The sequence below is a fragment of the Lithobates pipiens genome, unplaced genomic scaffold, assembly GCF_037356315.1.
Source record: "Lithobates pipiens isolate NorthernLeopardFrog02 unplaced genomic scaffold, aLitPip1_a1.2 Scaffold_13, whole genome shotgun sequence".
Classification (NCBI taxonomy): domain Eukaryota; kingdom Metazoa; phylum Chordata; class Amphibia; order Anura; family Ranidae; genus Lithobates; species Lithobates pipiens.
The window spans coordinates 101,851,159-101,870,076 of record NW_027507718.1 but is presented as its reverse complement, the minus strand read 5'-3'; the positions used below and the strand labels follow the sequence as shown (position 1 = coordinate 101,870,076).

Here is an 18,918-nt window from a genome sequence, read left to right as displayed (position 1 = left end):
AACAGCCACACCACGTTTTGAGAGAGTCTTGTATTTCAGCTCAAGTTATTTGTGGGTTTTTCTTTGCATCCCAAACTATTTTCCTGGCAGTTGTGGCTGAAATTTTAGATGGTCTACCTGACCGTGGTTTGGTTTCAACAGAACCCCTCATTTTCCACTTCTTGATTAGAGTTTGAACACAGCTGATTGGCATTCTCGATTCCTTGGATATCTTTTTATATACCTTTCATGTTTTATACAGTTCAACTACATTTTCCCGCAGATTCTTTGACAATTCTTTTGCTTTCCTCATGACTCAGAATCCAGAAACGTCAGTGCACCACTGGATAAAAGATGCAAGGGTCTGTCAGGAGTCCAGAAACTCATTGACCTTTTATACACACACACTAATTACAAGCAAACAGATCACAGGTGAGGATGATTACCTTTAATAACCATTCAAATTCCTTTGTCTCAACTTGTGTGCATGTTATCAGGCCAAAATCACCAGGGTATGTAAACCTTTGATCAGGGTAATTTGAGTAGATTCTGTTGTGATTATGTTGTGATTTAAAAAGAGTAAACACAGTTCATTGATAATAAATGGCTTCAGCCAAACATTAACCATAAGCGAAAGAAAAGTTTTAGCATTCATATTCTCTGAAAAATGGCTAAGAAATCATAAATTCTGCCAGGGTATGTAAACTTATGCGCACAACTGTACACTTTCAAATAACGTAATCCTAATGACCCCACCTCTCCACGGTAACTAAACCCCTTGCACTTACCTTATTGCAATGTATGATGAGGTTCAGAAGCTTTCACTATACCATATGGCAATCAGTAGGGGCTGTGAAGAATCAAGCATCGGGGTATCACGCTGCACCCTGATATTGCATATCTCTGCCAACCAGGACTTCTACTGCTACATCTTAGGCTGGCCATAGATGAGTTTTTTTTCCCATTCAACCAACCTAATCAAATGTGTGGATGGGGAGGGAACCTCCACACTGAGCTTTTGCATTCTGACAGAGGGGAGGCCTTGCCATCGCCAGAATACACTGATCAGTGTTGCCGGTAGACCGACCTCTGTAAAGCTATCCTGCCCATAAATGGATCAAAAATTCAGGTCAGAGTAGCTGTACTAACAATCCAATATCATTACAGTGATTTTCCCTGCTGTTCTATTGTGTTCTGACAGTGGCCTGGCCTGCCCCCGCCAGAACACTCCAGTCAGCTCTCTCAGTCATTCCCTGTGTTTAATGCACAGGAAAGTGGGTATTAAAAAGTTGATATTAAAAGATTTATGTACAATACATCAAAATGACATAGGTTGATGTTCACAAATTGGGAGTTGCACAGTGCAAAGTACCTTGAAAGGCAAGTTTGCCATAAACAGCCTAACTGAAAAGCATGCATTAACATGTTAACATATTTGAAGTAGTAGTATTAAAATTAAAGTGCACAGTAATGGTAGGTAGAATTAGTAAATGGGCAGTCATGAAGCTCAAGGTTATGGCATTTCTGCTTAATTGTGTGAATGTTGGGTATTGGTGTAATATGCAGTGTTGTTTGCTGCTTGCTATAGGACATACATGGTTTGTATGTTGATTCCCTCTGATTTAGATCACATCATGTACTGTGCATGTACATTTCCACAGCTATCATTCTTAAATAATACTCCTTTCTGCCAATTCCCCAAATGGCTTCTGCTCACTTGAAGAATTCAATTCAAAATACTTACAACAACTTACAAAGCCACCCACAACTTGGCCCCCCAGCTACATCACTAAACTAATCTAAAAATACCAATATCCTACCATATCCTCCCAAGACCTCCTGCTCTCTATTCCCTGATCACCTCCTCCCATGCTTGCTACATGACTTTTCCCTAGCCTCTCCCATCTTATGGAACTCCCTATCCCAATTCATTCAACGTTCTCCTACTCTGCTTTTAGACGATCCCTGAAAACCATTCTCTTCGGAGAAGCCTATCTTGTATCCACCTAACAACTGTACTTTTATTTTCTCTATCAGCTTATCCCCCACAGCTATTAACTTTTGTATCAGTAGACTTTCCCTCTTAGATTATAAGCTCTAACGAGCAGGGTCCTTTGATTCCTCCTGTATAGAATTGTGTTGTAATTATACCATCTGCCCTCATGTTTTAAAGCACTCTGGAAACTGTTGGTGCTATATACATCCTGTATTATAATAAGAATAAATAAGGAATAAGCTATAAATCACCTTCAGAGTATGCCTCTAACATTTCTTCACGGGAAAGCTGCAGAACTGCAATAAGATCTGACACAGATGACCTCCATTCTGTTGCATGATGATCCACTTCTATTGTAGAAGGTAGACTTAAATGCTGCAGACAAGAAAACATATATTATTTAATAAGGCAAAGATCAAAAAGTATAATAATGTATGAAGGTCACATAAACCATCATTGACATTATGTAATAAACGTGAACTCTGACTTACTGGGTTGGTAGTACTCTATGAGACACATCAATTCTCTTTTGACTCCTTTGGAATTCAGGGAGTTCTTAATAATTTTTACCTCAATTGAATCAGCAGTCATTTTCAGCAAATAATGCTGGATGGATAGTTTGGGACCTCTTGTAAAAAAGGCTGGAGGGATTTCACTTATTATAGTTCATATAAAAAAATGAAGCATTGCAATGGGTCACACTTCCACTATAGTTCTTGCAAACTGAGAATACTGTAACATAACCAATGGTAAACGTGTATTGGGACACATACTACATTAGCAGTACAACTATAACTGAGCAACATCACCAGGTGTTATGCTAAATAAGTTAATGGCATTGTAACAAACGGCCTACAAACAGCCACTTTCTACAAAAAATTCCAGAAACAGCTTACTATTCTACAGAGCTAGGATTCCAAATACAGAAAAAAAAACACAAAAAACTCCCCTCTCTTCCACTCTTTCTATGGTTTAATTTAAAGAACAGAATGATTTACTAAAGGAGTAGAGCATTTTGGTTTTTGAATTTCCACACTGCAAAGTGAATTTTCTTTTAGCTTGGATGACTGAAGTCAGGTGTACTGGCTTCAATCATCCAATCATCCAAGCATTTTACTTTGCACCATCTCATTTAGTAAGCCAAGTGAAAATTCTCTTTGCAAATCAACCCATGTGTTGGAAAGGAAACAACTTTGCTGTGCTGTTACGAGAAAAGGCCATAATGCTTCATAAATCCTGTGTCACTGGCACACTGTGTATTAAATACAGTAACAGTACATAATAATTATTTTCAAAAGTCACTTATTAAGAACTAGTATACCTGGTTAATTACTTTAGAAGAAAATTTTCAATTAAAACCTACTGTGAAAAGGACCATATTTTCGAATTAACACTTGTTTCCTCTGCATGTAAAGCACAAATATAACAAAGCCTCAGAGTGCATGAAGTAAAAAGCTCAGAGCAATCAGCTTTTTGTATTCCATAATTATTGGCCTCTTCTATCTCCATATATTATACTTTAGATATACATGATTTAGTGCCGATTTTTTTTAAATCATGGTATTTCAGGGAACAGTTAGATGGTTTATTTGTAAAAAGACATACAACTGTATAAAAAGAGAATCGATTTTGTGATAACCAGGCATTAAAAATAGCCAACAGCACTTGAGCGATGACTTACTTTATATCGCACTGATTCATAACTAAAGTTCATTTTTTCAGCTCAGATATATTCTATAGTACCACTGATTATGGTTGTATTTTGCTCTTACCTCACGATACAGATTAAGGGTCCGTTCACACAGGGGCAACTCAGATCCGACTTCAGGTCGCCCCTAGTCGCCTCAGGTCGGACAACATTTACAAACCAATGTAAGTGAATGAGAGCCGTCTTAATGCACGCTACTGAAGTCGCTCCGACTTCAGAAAAGGTTCCTGTACTACTTCAATCCGACTTGTAGGCGACCGGTACCCATTGATTTCAATGGAGGTCGCCTCCAAGTCGGATCTCCGTCTATACGGAGGCGACTCTGACAGAATTATCAGCTCTCAAGAGGGAACTCCACGGCAAATTTATGAAAAAAAAATTGGCGTGGGTTCCCCCTCCGAGAGCATACCAGGCCCTTAGCTCTGGTATGGATTTTAAGGGGAACCCTCTACGCGGAAAAAACGGCCTGGGGTCGCCCCCAGATCCATACCAGACCCTTATCCGAGCACGCTACCTGGCCGGCCAGGAAAGGGGGTGGGGACGAGCGAGCGGGCCCCCCCTCCTGAGCCGTACCAGGCCGCGCGTCCTCAACATGGGGGGGTGCCACGCGGCCCCCACCACCCCAAAGCATGTTGATGAGGACAAGGGCCTCTTCCCGACAACCCTGGCCGTTGGTTGTCGGGGTCTGCGGGCGGGGGGCTTATCGGAATCCGGGAGCCCCCTTTAATAAGGGGGCCCCCGGATACCGGCCCCCCACCCTATGTGAATGAGTATGGGGTACAATGTACCCCTATCCATTCACCTGTGAAAAAAAAGTACAAAAAAAACACAACACTGTTCTTCTCTCCAGAAGAGAAGAACAGAAGAAGGCGGCGGCGGTGACAGAAGACCGGGCCACCGCCTGTAAAAGAGCTAGAAGAAGGCGCGGTGGCCCGGCAAGAAGAACCGAAGAGGGGGACAAGACCCCCGAAGTCGGAAGAAGAGAGTGGCGTCGAAGAAGAAGAATGCCGGGCTCCTCCGCTAGTAAAAGAGCTAGCAGAAGATAGCAGAAGGTAGCGGAGGAGTCCGGAGAGAAGACCCCCGAAGACGGAAGACCCCCGGAGCTGTGCAATAAACTACATCAACATGGGGACAAGGTGCTTTGGGGTGGGGGGCCACGCGGCCCCTCTTCCATAAGGCACCCCCCCATGTTGAGGGCACGCAGCCTGGTACGGCTCAGGAGGGGGGGGGGCGCTCACTCGTCCCCACCCCCTTTTCTGGCCAGCCGGGTAGCGTGCTCGGATAAGGGTCTGGTATGGATCTGGGGGGGACCCCCACGCTGTTTTTTTGGCGTAGGGGGTTCCCCTTAAAATCCATACCAGACCTAAGGGCCTGGTATGCTCTCGGAGGGGGAACCCACGCCAAATTTTTTTTCATACATTTGGCGTGGAGTTTCCCCTTGCGAGCTCATTTTCTGATTGGCCGCGGCAAAGGTCGCCTGGCCTGGGGCGACTTAAAATCGTTGTGTCCAAGTTGCCTCCAAAAGTTGTGTTGAAAGTCGTGTTGCCCCTGTGTGAACGGAACATTGTTAAATTTCTTTAATGTCTGTCTTGAAAATCTCAATAAAAACCATTGAGAGAAAAAAATTGTCAACAGACCAGAGACAGTGCAGATTTACAAGCAACTGTACAGATGTTTACCTAACCTGGGAAAGTTTGTATAACAGTCTGTCATATCCAAAATGCTAAAGGATAAACATAGTTCCAGTAATGTTTACTTGCAAGGTTTCACAGCAGTGTACCTCTTCTCTGTTCTGAAGACAGTGGAATTCTTCCAACAAGAAATCGGTCTCCAAGTCTTTCTCTAAGGCTCTGTCCATTCTACAAATTGACATGAAATAGTGGGGCAATATGTAAAGACCACTGTTTTTGTAAGCTACACAAGGCCTATGTTGCAGAATCGAACAATGAATATTCATGTAACTATAATCTCTGACAAGTAATGGCTAAGAGCAGCAATCTGTTGCTAAAAAAGATTGAACAAATAGCTCCACTGTGGTGAAGGCTACACAAGTAGTATGTAGTAGTGTCGAATTATACACAGTGGCAAATTTCTGCACTTACATTTGATTGATCTCTACTTCAGGCTTCTTATGTAATTTACACAATAGGGAGCACCAATCACCAAAGATGTTACAGAGGAGGAAGAGGAGTGATTCTTCTATAATATACTAAAAAAAAATAGCACCCCTGCAAAGTAAACATTTAATACTTACTAGTCCCACTGTACTGAAAATCCAAGCTTGCTAAAAAATGTTGGGGATTTATCACTACAAATGTGTTGAATGCCAGCTTCTCTCTGTGTGCTCTGTGATTTCATCTGATGACCCTATGTCACAGCAATATTCAGTAGTGATCAAGAGGCTTGCAAAAAAAAAAAAAAACAGAGCAAAGACGGGGACTAGGAATTCATCACATCTGGAAGTGTTGGGGATGCTAAACATTCTTCAGCAAGGTGTGGGTAGTGGTAAGTAATAAATGCTTGTTTGACAGTGCTACAGTCATTTATAGTCCAATAGGCTTGCCTAAATCCCCTGCCTAACCAGACAGAAGTAAAGTTTTTTACTTCTGTCTGGTTAGCACTGCTATGAATTATCTATGATACAGGGCAATGTAAGCAATTCCAGGTAAAATTAATTCTTTATACTCTGCCCAAAACAATTTACAATTTCAGATGAATAACTGAAGTAATGAACTGTTATGAATTACTGAAACCCTAAGGCCCCTTTCACACTAAGGCGTTTTTCAGGCACTGCAGCGCTAATAATAGCGCCTGTATAGTGCCTGAAAAAAGTGTCTCCTTTCACTCCAGTGTGAAAGCTGGAGGCCTTTCACACTGGAGCGGTGCGCTGGCAGGACTGCCTGCAGCATCGTTGGAGCAGTGAAGGAGCGGTGTATTCACCGCTCCTAAACCGCTCTTACCCATTGAAATCAATGGGACAGCACGGCTATACCGCTGGCAAAACGCTGCTGCAGCGGCGCTTTGCAGGCGGTTTTGACCCTTTTTCGGCCGTTAGTGGGGGTTAAAACCACCCCGCTAGTGGCCAAATACCGCCGGTAAAACGATGGTAAAGCGGCACTAAAAATAGCGCTGCTTTACCACTGATGCCCGCACCACCCAGTGTGAAAGGGGCCTAAGAGTCCATTCACGACTTTGGACCCCCCCCCCCATGTTGAGGGCATGTGCCCTGCTGGTATGGTACAGGAGGGGGCACTCGTTTGGTCCCCCCCCTTCCTGACCTTCCAGGCTACATACTCAGATAAGGGTCTGGTGTGAATTTTGGGGGGACCCCACACTGTTTTTTACATTTATTTTTAACTGACATTTTTTGTTTACATTTAGCTGTCAGTAAGGAAGTCAGCTGACAGTGGATAAGTCACCAGTTGTTAAGGACATGGCGGCTCCTTAACAACCAGCTATTCTTCACACAGAATTCCAAATCGGTCGATCAATCTTTGGCCGTTTCAAATTCAAATTGTTCTAAAAATTTGGAATTTGTTTGAAAAAAAGAAACCAATGAAACTAAACACATTTTCCATTCTGCGCGTCTAACGGCTTTTTAGAGCACAAGAAAAGCAATCAAATTGGTCGAAGCCAAAGTCGTAATAAAGATGAACTCATCCAAAGTTGCCTCAAAGTTGCTTCTAGTCACAGGGTAAAGTCACAAAGAAAATTGCACAATTTTTACGCCACAGAAATGTGAATGGACTAACTGTTTCCATACTTGCACATTAAAAAATAATCGCTTATGTGGCAGGTGCTATCTGGAAGATACTCTCAGAAATATTTTGGGTAATGGAAAACCTACCTGAAAAGTAATTCCTTAGTAGGAAGGGTCTCTTTCCAGTCTGGTAGAGGGTCCCGCACAGGAATTGTTTTGAGCCTGTTAAGCAAAGTAGACAGGATAGGAAGATGTTGCCTAAATTGCGAAAGACAGGCTACAAACATAGCTTCTTCTGGCAACAAATCTGAAAAAGAGTTAGTAAAATGGCATGTATGTACATTTTAAAAACAACTTTTAGCTTAAAATGATACTAAACACAGACTGTTCACTTTACTTTGTCCCTTCTCTTTCTTTATGTGGCTGATGGCACTGTAAATATTTAATTGAAAAAGAAAAAAACAATGCAGGAGGAGCTTCTAGTCCTCTGCTGCTGGTCACATGTTCAAAAACAAAAACAAACAGTCTTTAGGGAGCAAAGTACAAATAAATAATTACAAATAAACTGTTTTAAATTGTCATAGAAATATATATTTGAAATCAAATCTGTATTGTTTGGCAATAGGTGTGGGAGGATTTCTGGCAGTCGCAGATTGTGTCACGCACCTCCAGCCTGTGTTTTTAAAAGAGAGGCAGGTGAAGTCTCCATCAATCAAGATGTAGTATCCCTCCCTCACTGCATTGAGCTGATTAGTGGGCATGGAAGAGGTGGGAGGGAGTGGGCGGTCATTTACTACTCTGTATATGCCCACATGTGTGACTCTATAGTCACATGGGCTGCTCAGATGTGATAGGGAGGAAATGGGAGGAAATGCTCAGCATAGAAACTCACTGAAAACTGAGAATGTACACTAGCTGCCAACACTGCTCTGCAAAATCCCCAACTGTAGTGGGGAGACAGAAGGGGCAGACAAAAACAGCAGGATCAACAAGGTTTTTTGTAGAATACAAAAAAAAACTATTTCCACAGTGACTGGGTAAGTATGAACAGCATGGAATACAGCATTTATTGATTGTTTTTATTATGTGGATTTAGTGACACTAAGTAATTGATATAGATACCAGATTTTAACAGTTTTAGTTGTTAAAGGATTGCTAATTCTGTTCAGTCAATTCTGTAATTCACACACATCTATCAAACCTGTTTCCTTTATTAGCTCATCAGCAGCCAGTATCACCTAATGCCCATAGCCTGCTGAATGTCTGGCCCAAGACATTGTGCTGCCTGGGTCCAAGAATGAAATGCTGCCCCCCTAAAAAAATATAAAAAATTGTGCCCTCCAAAAGGCCCCCACACCTTTTATTTTAAATTGTAATAATTAAAATTAAATGTATCAGGAAGTCATATTTACATGCAACAGCGCCTTGTCTATATGATGGGGCACTGTGATTGCACTGATGGAGCACTGCTGGCACACAGGCTCGTGCCAGCTCACGTTGCTGCAGTGTTTCTCTCTCCTCTCCTCACACCGCAGCAGCGTGAGCTGAACTGGCAATGATGCTGGTTGGATGACAAGTGATCGCTCCATCATTGGACAGAGTGAACAAGTGTTAAATAGGCCGCTGTCACTGGTCCTTTACCCAGCCATCATGGATACTTCAGAGAAGTGCGAGACTGGGAGGACTCCCAAAACTAGCCGGCCGCACTGTAGCCATCAATCGGCTATAGCACGGTCGGCAAGTGGGAGGGACTTTCCCTGAGCTGAGTAAACATACATTGAGCTACCAATTAAGCCAGCCTGCCACTCACATTATACACTGCATTAGATTTACTATGAACATAGAACTCACCAGCTGGCAAAGTGGTACCTAAGCCTCTTATTCCGTCTTGCAGCACTGGTGGAGTCGGTGATGAGCGGGTACTAGTGCTGGGCTCTTCTGTCATGTGATGTACTTCGGGCCTTCCAGCTGGGAAACCTGCTCCGCTCCCTAACCCATGTGCCCACTCTAGCTTTGCCGCACAAGCCATGCCCTCCCCAAGCCGCTCCAAACTAATGCCGCACGTCCCGCTCCCAGGAGCAATGTACACAGCAGGAGAGGAGTTGACACAGACACTGTATGCTGGTCTGGAGACTGGAGGCAGAGACTGTACTGTCCTGGTGTTGTATTTTAATGCTGGCTGCTTGTTGTACCCGTCTGGCTGGCGGCCACAACACTGAGGCTGAGAGCTAATACCACAGTAAGTGGTACTTCTCTTCTTCTTGCACAAACACAGTGGAGTCACTAGGGTTGGTGTCACCCGGTGTGGTAAAACATGGTGTCACCCCCCCTCCACAAACTATAGTCTCCCCTCAGTACAGACTCCCAACCCCGCAGTAGAGACCCTCCTTTGCTAATTATAGATCCCCCTCCATCAGTACAGAGCCCCCTCAGGACAAACCACCCCTCCTTCATTAGTACAGACCCCCCCTCAAGACAAACCACCACCTCCTCCATTAGTACAGACCCCCCTCAGGAAAACCACCCTCTCCTCCATTAGTACAGACCCTCCCCAGGACAAACCACCCACCCCCCTCCATCAGTACAAATCCCCCCTCAGGACAAACCACCCCCCCTCCTCCAACAGTTCCGATCCCCCCTCAAGACAAACCACCCCCTCCTCCATCAGTACAGGCCCCCCTCAGAATAACCCCCCAATCAGAACAGACCCCCCTCAGCATAAATCCCCCTCCATCAGTACAGACCCCCGTCAGGATAAATCCCCCTCCATCAGTACAGACCCCCCTCAGGATAAACCCCCTTCCATCAGTACAGACCCCCCTCAGTATAACCCCCCCAATCAGTACGGACTCCCCTCAGGGTAATCCCCCCAATCAGTACAGACCCCCCTCAGGATAAATCCCCCCTCCTTCAGTACATACCCCCCTCAGGATAACCCCCCAATCAGAACAGACCCCACCAGGATAAATCCCCCCCCTAATCAGTACAGATCCCTCTTCAGGATGAATACCCCCCAGGAAAATGTCCCCCCTCATCAGTACAGACCCCCTCAGGATACCCCCCCAATCAGTACAGACCCCCTTCAGGATAAATTCCCCTCTGTGGATAATGACAGAACTCTGGACGGTCGCACTCCAATGCTAAAACGATGCTTTATTCAAATAATATTTAGGACACAGCAAATGACATTGTTTTAGCATTGGAGTGTGGCCGTCCAGAGTTCTGTCATTATCCACATTATCTGCATGCTGTGGCTCGCACCCTTCACCTGGAGCAATTATCTCTAAGTTCCCAGGACCTGCCTTTGAGCGGTGGTGTATATCTCTCTTATAAATTCCCCCCTCCGCCATCAGTACAGACCCCCCCTCAGGATATCCCCCCACAATCAGTACAGACCCCCCCAGGATAAATCCCCCCAATCAATACAGACCCCCTAGGATAAATCCCCCCCCTCCATCAGTACAGACCCCCCTCAGGATACCCGCCTCCATCAGCACAGACCCCTCCCTCCTCTCATGCACCTGGGTGGTGGGCAGAGGAGGATTCAGTGTGCAGCCGCCCGGTGGAGTTGCTTGCTCAGACTGTCACTCTCCGGACGCCAAGCTTGTGTTTAGTGGAAGAAGGCAGCCGCATCCACAGTGAGAGAGTCTCACGCAGGGCTAGCGTGGCGCTGGCATGTTCTGGCTGAAGAGCCCTGCCTCCAGGATACTCCGCCACACTCAGGATGGTGTCCAGCGATGCCACTGCATTGTGCACAAACACAGTGTATTTTCAGCAGCTGCGGAAGTCGGGACATATAGAGGTCCTGCTTCAGATGCCGATTGGGTCCCATGGACCCACCAGGACCCATGGTAGGGCCGGTCCTGCTCCCGCTGCTGTCAATCACAGTCAGTGAAGATGGAGTGGGTGGTGGGGCCGAGCCCTGTTCTGTGTGTGTTATGGACACATAGAACAGGGCTCAGGAGCAGAGCACACACAAGTGCCCCTGTTGTAAGCACTGCAGCTTTCTATGGGGGCACTCGGCAGAAGGGAGTAGCAGGAGCGCCGGGGAATTCAAGAATGAGGATCTGGCTGCCCTGTGCAAAACCGTTGCACAGAGCAGGTAAGTATAACATGTTTATTTTTATTTATTTTTTTAAATCTTTACTTTTAGTATAATTTTAAAACAATAGATCAGCATCATCGCCTTTGCTGAATGAGAAGTATGGAGCATAGGAAGCTGTAAAGCCTAAGAAAAAGTAGAGTGATCGTCTTCCCTATAAAGTGTGGCAAAGGTGAGTAAATCCCACAACTATTTCTTGGTTAAACTTTACAGCTTCCTATGTCATAGATCTTCTCACTGATAGAAGTATGTGAATTACAGAACTGGCTGAACAGAATTAGAACGCCTTTATCAGAGGCGTCACAAGGTCACAATGAAGTTCGGCTTTAAAAAATAATGCTACCCTAACTGGAAAACGAATAGACGCGTAGAGGGTTTTATTCCTAAATTTATTTCAGGTACTTATTTAGTTTAATCTCAATGAGGAAAACTGCGTGCCGTACAAAATAAATATGGGCATTCAGGGTGCAATTATTAAGACCCTCCACACCTCTCCAGTGTGTTGTCAAGTATCCATTAACATGTGATGGGTTGAAGCCACTCATTCAATTTGAATGGGCTGCTATTATATTTTCCCATCTTTTAATAAATGGGGACATATTCAAAGTAGATTGCATATATGACAAAATTATGGAAGACTAATCAATTAGGAGATGGTGTCTGAACACAAATGCACACCAGCTACTTTTTCTGGCACAGCCTTGAAAAATACACGCAAAATACAAAAGTAAAGCTGCAGGCATGGATGATAATGATATCATTCTACTGCTGCGAGGTGCACAGTACAAGAACCTCACCAAGAAACCTACATTTATATTAGGTTAACATTTTCTTTTTAGGATTTTTGTCTAGAAGACTTAATTTTTTGACAAAACACAAAACAGAAAATATAAATATGCTAGCTGAGATGCAGTGGACAAACTTACATTCGGTAAAGGTGAATGGGATGATTTTCCAGCATTCATCAGCACATGATGCTTCAGTGGCACAACTCTCACTGACATCGCACACATCCTCTAGGTCTATCTGAGAACAAGGGTTTGAACTGGGAACTATAGCCACCGCCTCTTCTTTCCTGTAAAAGTGGACATTTATTTGCAACCCTTTCTTTGTACCCTGTTTTTTTTAAGCTTTTTATTAATGGTCACTTCAGTTGTGACTATAACAGAGATCAACAAGAGAAAGACAGGAACCTTCTGGAAGGCTGTAGTCAAGTTTTAAAAGATGCCCAATGTTGCAGAGTTCTATTACTGCAACTTTCCAATCGTTCTTATGCCCTGTACACACGATCAGTTTTCCAGTTGGAATAAACTCTTGTTCCGACGGAATTCCGCAGAAACTGTCTTGCGTACACGTGATCACACCAAAGTCCCACTGTCAAGAAAGTGGTGACGTACAACACGTACGACGGGACTAGAAAAGGGAAGTTCAATAGCCAGTAGCCAATAGCTTCCGTCTCGTACTTGCTTCAGAGCATGCGTCATTTTTGGTAAGTCGGAACAGCATATAGACGAGCGATTTTCCTGATAGGAATATTTAGAACATGTTCTATTTCTAGGTCCATCAGAATTTTTTACATAAAAAGTCAGATGGGTCATACACACGATCGGGATATATGATGAAAATCTCCCGTCCAACTTTTTTTGTTGGACATTCCTCTTGTGTGTATGCGGCATTACAGCCTTTATAGTGCCAATAAATACTGAAATAGGACTGCACTTATCTGCTCCTGTTCGGTTTTTACGTTACAAATCAGGATGTTGGAGTACTGCAGGTATTGTGTGACTGTAAATCACATCTGGGAAAGGAGGCTGAGGCTGAGCTGCTGAGTAAATAACTTGAGCAACCTCAGTGCTTCTGCTGTGAATTGTGAGAATTCATTGCTCCACAGTGTCTGCAGATACAAGGGTTAGGGAGAGTGTGATTTAGGCTAGAACCACCCATGTCATATTAGTCCAGATGCATTTTCATTTGAAATCAATGGAAATTTATCACAATAAAACTTTGAGAAAAACATATGGATGAAGAGTCTACATCAGTGGTCATCAACCCTGTCCTCTGGGCCCACCAACAGACCAGGTTTTATGTATTACCTTGGGGAGATGCAGACTAGAATACTGCAATCACAGAGCAGCAAATTATATCACCTGTGATGTATTTCAGTTATCTTGCAAACCTGGCCTGTCAGTGGACCCTGAGGACAGGGTTGATGACCACTGGTCTACATGATTAAGGAGATTATTAGGTCTAAGAGAAGGTTAAAGTGGTTGTTAAGGCAGATGTTTTTTTTATCTTAATGCAATCTATGCGTGGACCAATATGACAACTCACTTTTTTTAGTTATGCCCATGAGGAGGAATAGGCCCAGAAAGGTCTTAAATTCGGAAACCGTAATAGGTTTCCAATCTCTGGCAAGGGTCAACTGGGGATTAGCGGCGATTAATTAACTAGCATAGAAATTGCTTTGGTCCACAAAAGATCAATAGAGATCTTCCATGAAAAACAGAGAATAAAAATCAAGTGACTTAAAATCAAATCATAAATCAAAATCAAGTTTCCATGAATTCTGGGTTGGCCAGTGAATGGGTGCTGCAGAAGTGGTGGGCTCCCAATTAGGATTGGAATATTTTGAGGGGAGGGCACTATGGGCTCGATGGGCCTGTCTTCTTGGTGGCTGCGGGACACTACTTGTGCTAGCCACTGCACCTGCTTGAACTGCACTTATATGCCAGTTCACCAGAAGGATGAGCGGCACTAGTACTGGCTCTCTGCTCCATACAAAAGCCCTGCGCTTCTTGCACCTCAACAACAGAAGAATGGGGTTGGGTATGTCTGACCTTAGCAATACTCTGTCCTCAGAGCTCCTTAGATCTATCTGTCAGGGTGCCGCTGCTTTCTACTGGTTCATATACTGAGCCTGAATCTGCTAGTGAGGCGGCTTCCCCTTAGGACTCTTCACTAGTGTACCTCTGTCTGAACATTTTGGCCTCTAAAAACTGTTAGTATTCACAGGGATCAGGCCTGACTCTGCGAACGATGCAGTTATGTGTGTTGTTTTTTGTAAGTGACAGTGATCGATTGATACTGCACTTGGGTGGGCTGGGCTGGGCGGAGGGGCTAAATGCAAGTTCTAGCAGGTATCTGGGCTGATCCCGCCAGCGCTGCGTTTTTGGGAACCCCAAACTACTGGGGAGGCAAGTATAGATCTGATCAGATCAAAGATATTGATCCATTGAGACACTATACTAGTAAGGGAGGTGTATGGTGTGTGCGTTAGTGTTAGCACTATTGGCACTAATGTGACGCTACCTGGGACTGATGCTGAACCTAACTGACGCTAAAACCTAACTGATGTAACCTGCTGGGGGATCAGGGGGTTAAACTTTTATTAGGTAATGTACGGCAGGTACCCTGACACTATAAAAACAAACTAACCAGCGTCACTCGTGAAACTAATGCGGCGATCACTGGTTACAGGGGGTAAAAGGGTTAACGGGGGCAATCAGGGGGTTAAACCCATTATTTGGTAATATATGGGAGTACCCCAATGCTATAAAGACCAGACAGTGAAACTTACCAACTAACTGGCTAACTAGCGTCCCCCGTGACACTAATATGGCGATCATAAAATAGATCTACTAGTGACACTGGTGACAGGGGGTGAAAGGGTTAACTTGGGGGTGATCAAGGGGTTTATTAGGGGGTTAATGGAGGGTACCCTAAAGCTACCTGGGCCTACTACTAGCTGCCCTAATGCTGATTAGTGTCACAAGTGACAACAATGCAGTTGGTGACACAGTGAGTGAAAGGGTTAACTGGGGGGGTGAAATCTGTGCCTACATGTACTGTGTCAGTGTAGTGTTGGTGCAACTCACTTTTAGATGTCCTCTCTCCTCTCTCTGGAACCGAACAGGATTCCACGAGGGGAGGTGACATCGCTTCCTCTGCCTGCGTTTACATTTCACAGGCATAGGAGGCATTTCATCAGTCAGAACCGATCAGCAGGTCCAGGCCAGAAATCATTGACCTGGACCTGAAGACTGTTCGGTTATGCAACGAATCTGATCGCTATGAGGCACGGCAGGGGCGCCCCCTTCGTGGGGGCATGAGCTTCGCACGGGTACATCGTTTTGCACAGCCGTGCCATTCTGCGTGAGCCAGTCGGCAAGTGGTTAACTGATATGTCGCACTCTGACACACTATTTACTGGAGTCTGAAATTATTTCATAGTATAACACAGTAGATAGGGGTGCACAGAATGGAAATTTTGGTGCCGAAACCAAAAATGAAGGCTACACTAGGCCAAACACCGAAACCCGAACATGACAGGTTTTTAAAATAATAAACTTTTGATATATAAAATTGTGTTATATTCGTTATTCAACTTTTTAATTATCATGAATTTAATGAATAAAAAATACAATCCAGTAATGTAAAATAAGCAATTTAATAAACAGTAACCCACATAAATTGCACACATAAAATAAAATAAATACAAAAATAAATAAACTTACAGTAACAGTACATGCTGCACAATAATAATAATAAAATAAAGACAAAAAAGGCATAATATAAAATGCCAAAGACTAAAAGCCATTATGTTTGAGTAGATATACTGTTTTTGCACCGTTTATTGTTCAAAAATAGAATAACCATAAAACAAGACAGAGGGCACACAGGCTATTATACACATAATACTACTAAGCCGTCAGGTCAGTTGTATCAAAGCTTTTTGTCAAAGTAAAACATCAGCTTTCAGTCCATGATACATCATCATTCACATCACATAATGAGAGTGGGACAAATGCAAAACCCAACAACAGGCTAACGTGTTTCAAGGACTTGCCTCTTCCTTAGAGCCAGATCTCTGAGGAGAGGCAAGTCCTCAAAACACATTAGCCTGTTGGGTTTTCCAGTTGTCCTATAGGTTATATGATATGATGTATTGTGGACTGGAAGCTTACTTTGATGACAAGGTTTATAGAGTACACTTGTTGGTTTGTTGTATATTACTTACCATATTAACAAAGAGAGGCCTTTCTTAAGATAATGCACTAGGCCGGTCTGCCCTCTGTCTTGTTTTATTTCAGGACAGTGTATATACTGACTTCCCTAGTCATAAGAGGGCATCAAGGTGAGGCATGTCCAGTGAAGCCAGCAGGGAAAAATGTAGGCCCACTCCCAAGCACCAGAGATTGTGGAGTTGATTTACTAAAATTGGAAAGACTGAAAAATTTAGCGCAGCTGAGTATATTAGCCAATGATCTATGAAGTTCTTCGGCTCGTTCAAAGCTTTATTTTATTATTTATTATTTTATTTTCAACTTAAATGAGAACTAATTTCCCTAAGTTCTCTCCCTAAGGTGTCAGCGCACTGCATGTGCGATAAAACTGTATGTATGTAGCTGCAGTTACATACATAGTCAAACAGTATATCACACTGTGTTCTGGGTATGGGGAGAGACTTCCCAGAACACAGACTAGGCTACAGTCTGGTAGCACAGTCCACAGTCTGGTAGCACAGTCTACAGTCTACAGCAACAGCGCTCAGCCAATCACAGCAAGCAATTTCATTAGAAGAATACATTGCTTGCTGTGATTGACTGAGCGCCACTGCTGTAGACCAGACTCTAGACTAGTCTATGTTCCTGGAAGTCTCCACCCATACACGGAACACAGTGCGGTATACTTTATGTATGTAGCCAACAGTTTCACACATGCAGCGGGCTGACAGCTTAGGGAGAGACATAGTTTGGCCCAACAACAAACTATGTAGTTCAAAAGCTGGAGTTCTCTTTTAAATTGAAAAAGTGCAAAAAAAAAAAAAAACTGTAGAAGAACTACAATGAACAACCAACAAAATAGCAAAGGGCCTGCCCTACCCTTTCTATTCTGTTATGTAAGAAGTAAACTATAAAACTACTAAACTTATTTGAAGTTTTGAAGTCTCAACTTTACTGTCCACTGTAATTGGTAGGTGATTAGTGCAAAAGTGGCACAATGGGAACATAGCAAATTAATTGGACTGTGCTACTGATTTCTGATCTATTTCAATAAAACGTGGCAGATTTCGCTTTAAAAACAAATGTTGTTCATCTTTCTCACAGGAGAGACGGTTCCTCTTCTCATCAAGAATATGAGATGCTAGACTGAATAGTCTCGCACTCTCTGTACTGGTGCTTGGGGCAGATAAATATCTGTGTGCAATCTGTGCAAGCAAAGGAAAACATTGTTTGTTGATGTGCCAGTACTCAAGGGGATTGTCGCTTCTGGCTGTTGGATAGCTGCAGTTGTTGTGGCACTGCTATGAACTGGAGTGCATTCATGTAAATTTTCTTCAAACATCGAGGGAGTGTGTTCCTCTTCACTTGTATATGACCGTTTCTCTGATATACTTTCCTCTGTGCTACAACTCAAAACTCCTTGACCAGATGCTTCCATCACCTCCATTTGTGCCTGTATCATTTCACGTGCATACTGCTTTTTCTCCACATTAAAATAATACTCTTTAAATCGAGAATCTAGAACTGTTGCAATGCAGTACAGAGGGTTGAACTCGGTGTCTTGAAATCAGTTAATGGCCTGAAGTAGAGTGGTTTTAGTCATTTTATGCCATGGTCTGTTTCTACCTCTTTTCCTAGCAGAGGAATAACTTCAGCAATGGAATCATTAGCTGAGCTTATTTCTTTTGTTAACTGTTCAAATGGAGATAGAAGAGACAAACTATTTTTAACTAACATCCACTGATGTGCGCTTAGACCCCTTTCACACAGGCGCGTAAACGCTAAAAATAGCGCCTGTAAAGTGCCCTGAAAGAGCCTCTCCTGTGTCTCCAATGTGAAAGCCCTGAGGACTTTCACACTGGAGCAGTGCGCTGGCAGGATGCTAAAAAAAGTCCTGCTAGTAGCATCTTTGGAGCAGTGAGTATAACGCTCCTCCACCGCTCCTGCCCATTGAAATCAATGGGCAGCGTGGCTATACCGCTGGCAGCACTTTGCGTGTGGTTTTAACCCTTTTGCGGCCGCTAGAGGGGGGTAAAAGTGGCGCTTTACCACCGACGCCCCCACCACCCCAGTGTGAAAGGGGCCTTAGTGTTGCCAGCAGCTCGTAATCTGCAATGTACGCAGCTAAAACACGCTTTTGTACAAAAAGACTTTGCAGCATATAGTAGGCGCTATTCCAACAAGTAGCTAAATCTTGCTGCAGTCATTTCAGTGGCATTCCAAACTGGAACTGCAAAGCTTGTAATCTGGAATAAGCAAGCGGAGAATGCTTAAAGTGACCCACAATTTTTCTTCCTTTTAACACAATATCAGATATTGTGCGCTGACAGCAATCCCTCATTCATAGCCAATTGTACCATGTGTGCCATACACGATATGCTTTTAAGTTCACTGTCCTCCATTGCCTTTGCCATGTTCTGCGCATTATCT

The 18,918-nt window shown here is 43.6% G+C and overlaps 1 protein-coding gene across 1 annotated transcript in view; it reads right to left on the bottom strand.

Annotated features, from left to right (window-relative positions):
* The window catches only part of LOC143975859 (protein shortage in chiasmata 1 ortholog-like), a 156,748-nt gene that overhangs the window by 97,800 nt on the left and 40,030 nt on the right, over positions 1–18,918 (bottom strand). The window contains exons 5-8 of the mRNA XM_077478416.1: positions 12,412–12,560; positions 7,531–7,690; positions 5,464–5,542; positions 2,227–2,350 (exon numbers count right to left, since the gene is read on the bottom strand). Of these exons, the coding sequence (XP_077334542.1) occupies positions 2,227–2,350; positions 5,464–5,542; positions 7,531–7,690; positions 12,412–12,560 (512 nt within the window). The remainder of the gene's footprint in view (positions 1–2,226; positions 2,351–5,463; positions 5,543–7,530; positions 7,691–12,411; positions 12,561–18,918) is intronic.